This window comes from Lottia gigantea, assembly GCF_000327385.1.
Source record: "Lottia gigantea unplaced genomic scaffold LOTGIsca_122, whole genome shotgun sequence".
Taxonomy (NCBI): Eukaryota; Metazoa; Mollusca; class Gastropoda; family Lottiidae; genus Lottia; species Lottia gigantea.
In genome coordinates this window covers 795933-800423 of record NW_008707266.1, presented here as the reverse complement: position 1 = coordinate 800423, position 4491 = coordinate 795933, and the positions used below count along the sequence as shown (strand labels likewise).

Below are 4491 nucleotides of genomic sequence, written 5' to 3'. Positions count from 1 at the left end.
TGTATCAATAGGAAAAGAAGTATGGAACTGGTAGCAATATCATCAGTTAAAAAACAGCCTTCCAGGTGGCCGTATTTCACAGGTTCTACTGTCCAAATACTGTTTCAATTTGATATTTTGCTTTGAATCATTGAGTGTTCCAGAAAAAACTAACACAACACATTAATCCCACTTGAAAATATATTTTCAATCATAGCTAAATGCATACCGCAAATATCTCAAAATATTACGAAATAAACCTGCCAACTTCTCAATAGAACTTCACACCATCCATTTCGCTTCAGGGTATTTTCTAAATAATTTCTGATTGGTCAACAAATTATTTTATCTTAGACTTTAACCAATGAAAACAAACGTGACGTTTATATCAATATCCGGTGTCCCCAAGCCTCACTTACAATTATCTTTCCGGTTGTTCTACAAGAAGCCGGTGGTACCCTGAACAGAACGAACTTTAATCTGCCAACATCAGGACAATTTGAAGAGTTATTAAACTTTTGAGATGTTGGGTTTATCCAAAAATAGCCTAGTCTTACTTTTGCTGATATTACCGACTGTGGTTATTTTCGTGGGTCAAGGTACGTGTATTTGTTTACTGGCGTATGTTGGGTTGGCAAGTGGTTATACGTGGCACACGTAATAAACTGTTTTAGACAAACCACCAACCTCAAGTCCCCGAATACTCAACAGATTTCTAGTATTTCTTAAGAAAATAAACATTATGAAATGTATGCATGATTTTATTGGTTAGCTTTTAGTTAAATTGCTAGGTCGTGCATTAGTCTTCTTTATACTTCTTCAATTTCAATAACTTGGGAGTTATTCATCAACTAAAATCCAAGTAAAGGTTGCTTCTTCAGTCTGGACTGAACTTGATATTTCAAAATATCCTAAGATAAATTTGCCATATGGTTATGATCAGAGTTTTTCTCGGCAAACTTAACATTTCTATGAATAACAGTTATTGGTAGATTTGGTCATCCATATGCCATGCACCATGGTTACACATGGTAGTTTTTTTTAAGGATCTAGATTGAAAAAAGATTGCTTGTCTTAAACATTTACTAATTTTTCAGGTGGCAGGAGTAATGTATTAGTTTTTGCAGAAGATGATGTTTTAGAAGGTGAAGATGAAGAAGTTACAGTTGACAATCCTGACGAGGCAACTGCCGATGATGCATCAGAAACAGATATGACTGCGACAGAAAAGGTTTGTATTGTAGATGCTACCAAAACATCCGGATTTGTCCAGACCCAAATATAATTGAAGCTTCAGTGAAAATAAATCTTGGAAACAAAAATTTTGTTCTTGCCTCAGGGAACCGTATGTCTTTCACACTTCAGTGATTTTACATAATGCACTTTTTTCTTAGCAGTTTATTTTGCAGCCTTGATAGTTCATCATGGGCCTTTTTTTTTAAAAACAATTGTATCTTATTTTTTTTCACCAGGAAGATGAAGATGAATCGAGGCTAAAACCATCACCTGATGCTGATGCAGTTATTCATTTTGTGCGTCCAGATAAACCATCAGGTGAGGATTGAGCTTATACCATTGTAATGATGTAAATATGCATTTAATGAGGAATGGTAACTTATATAGCTTTCTGTGATCTGCATCATTTTTTGAAATTTTTTCATCACATTCATCGTGAACTCATTTTCAAAGAAATATAATTTATTTCAGAGCTACCTGCTGGCAGATTGGTTCGTATTTTAGTTGGTTTTACTAATAATGGTGATAAAGATTTTACAGTTGAAAGTATGGATGCCTCATTCCGTTATCCACAAGATTATTCTTTCTACCTACAAAATGTAAGTACTATTGCTAGTTTCATGCTCTGGACATCTGAAAATTGGTTTCATCAAGGAGTTCTGGCCATTTCACTGGTCTGATCATGGAATGGTAGGATTTGGTTTCCCCTGCTTTCAGTTATGTAAAAAGTTATTACCTATCATTGTGTTTTGATATATTGTCACTTAGATTATCTAATACCTAATCAAATAAGTGGCATATTAAGCATGTTTACATCATATTAAATCTCAATGATATCAATATCATTGGGATAATGAAACATGCCAGATAAAATTATAAGCTAGAGCATTGTCACTATTATAGTGCCAGTGTGTAGAACTTTTTAAACAGATCATAGTAGATCTTCTTGGATTTATGAATATATTTTTCTTTGAACATGTTAATAATTCCACTCCAATCTTTTTCAGTATACTACTGTCCCATTTGGCCAAGTTGTAGAACCTAAACGCCAAGCAACATTTGAGTACTTTTTCACTCCAAGTGACGCTTTCAGTGGTCGACCTTTTGGACTGACAGTTATGTTAAACTATAAAGATGCAGTGAGTATTATTTCACTTTCTAGCAACTGCAAATTTTGTCCATAATTTAGTAGCCATGTGGTTACTAAATTAAGAAAATTTGCTAGAGCAACTTGTGATACTAAAGCATTAGCCAATTTATGTTGGTTGGTGTGTCGAAATCATAACACATATAACCAAAATTTTCTTCCCTGCTGAACTTGTCACGTTTTATGTTAACATAATGCCTTCCAAGAGTTTTTTGTGATGTTCCATACTTGTTAATGTTTATTTACTTGTAGACTGGTGCTGAATTTGCTAATGCTGTATTCAATGAAACTATAACAGTAGTAGAACCAGAGGAGGGTTTAGATGCAGAAACGTAAGTTGAAAGTTTTGAAAGCTGTCTTGGTTATTCTGTTAATATTGTCACAAGGACATGAAGATTATTGCTTTAACTATATAGCTGGAGCCAAAATTATTGCCTACTTTTGGCTGTAACATTTGTTTTGCGTTGGATTTGTCATCAATGTGTTAAGATTATAACTCAGATGCTTTTGTTTTCTGTGTATTATTGCATTGATCTGAAAATACGGCTTTCTAACATTGTTTTGTGTTTGATTAAGTCAGACTGGATTCATAGGTTTTCTCAAATTGATTGATCCATTACATCTAGTGGTTTATTTAAGCTAAATGGCCTTAATGTCCAAAAGCATGTTTACATCATATTAAATCTCAATGATATCAATATCATTGGGATAATGAAACATGCCAGATAAAATTATAAGCTAGAGCATTGTCACTATTATAGTGCCAGTGTGTAGAACTTTTTAAACATTTAATATTGTATAACTGTATTTTGGTTTCGACATTTTTGGCTTGCATTGATTGGTTCTCTATTTCTTCTTTCAGTTTTTTCATGTATGTGTTTTTAGCTGCTGCTGTTGTGTTATTACTTATTGGTGCTCAACAATTACTTTCATCATTCAAAGTAAGTATTATATCTATGATCAAAGTCTAATATATAGACTTTGTAGTTACTCAGCAAAGCCTTGCTGAAAGTTAAATAAGATGTCCATTACAAAATCCATAAACAGACAAATTTATGAAGATTATTGTCCTCATTAACTTCAATTATACATCTATGGCAGATCAACCAGCGAGTCTTGATAATTTTAATCTTGATTCTCCTAGAAACCTGCCTAAACTAAACATGTTGATAGTTTGACCGCCTGCTATTATGTGGCTTGTGGATAGATTTGACATACAGATCTTAATATTGAAAAGCATTTTTTATACACACTAAGATGACGGTTTTCATAGAATTTTTAAGTTATTGCCCTGGCTATAAATGAAAATTTGTTTAGATTTTGTCTGAATTTTAGACTAGGTAATAGTAATGCTTATCTGGAATGTTTAGCTCTTGAATTACATGGAGACATTTAATGATAATATAATGCATTTGTAGATTGCCTTCAATCCAGTAAATAATACTGCTTCGTGGTGCTATTACATTTTTATATGCCCACATGAAATGGGGGCCGTATATTGTCGTCACCCATGTATGTCTGTCGGTCCGTCCGTCTGTCCGTCCACAATTGCTCGTAAACACTCTACAGGGCACAATTCTTGACGGATTTTAACGAAACTTAGTATGTGTGTTCGGAATCACCCAAGGATAAACCCTATTGAAAATCAGCGAAATCGAAAAATATTTAGCATGAATTATTGCCCTTGTTAGCTCGTAAACACTCTAGAAGGCACAATTCTTGACAGATTATGACGAAACTTGGTATGAGTGTTTGTAATCACCCAAGGATAAACCCTATTGAAAATCAGCGAAATCGAAAAATATTTAGTATGAATTATTGCCCTTGTTCTTGCAAACTCGTTCAATTTTTAGCTCGTAAACACTCTAGAAGGCACAATTCTTGAAGGATTTTAACGGAACTTGTTATGAGTGTTCGTAATCACCCAAGGATAAACCCTATTGAAAATCAGCGAAATCAAAAAATATTTCATATGAATTATTGCCCTTGATCTTGAAAACACGTTCAATTTTTAGCTCATAATCACTCTAGAAGGCACAATTCTTGATGGATTCTGACGAAACTTGGTATGAGTGTTCGTTATCACCCAAGGATAAACCCTATAGAAAAATCAGGGAAATCGAAAGATA

The 4491-nt window shown here is 33.7% G+C and overlaps 1 protein-coding gene across 1 annotated transcript in view; it reads left to right on the top strand.

Moving 5' to 3' along the window:
* Positions 1–1448: 1448 nt before the first annotated feature.
* LOTGIDRAFT_138147 (hypothetical protein) overlaps positions 1449–4491 on the top strand; it is a gene marked incomplete at both ends in the record, with an annotated part of 4232 nt that continues 1189 nt past the window's right edge. The window contains 5 exons of the mRNA XM_009048499.1: positions 1449–1533; positions 1687–1814; positions 2223–2354; positions 2615–2694; positions 3225–3303. Of these exons, the coding sequence (XP_009046747.1) occupies positions 1449–1533; positions 1687–1814; positions 2223–2354; positions 2615–2694; positions 3225–3303 (504 nt within the window). The remainder of the gene's footprint in view (positions 1534–1686; positions 1815–2222; positions 2355–2614; positions 2695–3224; positions 3304–4491) is intronic.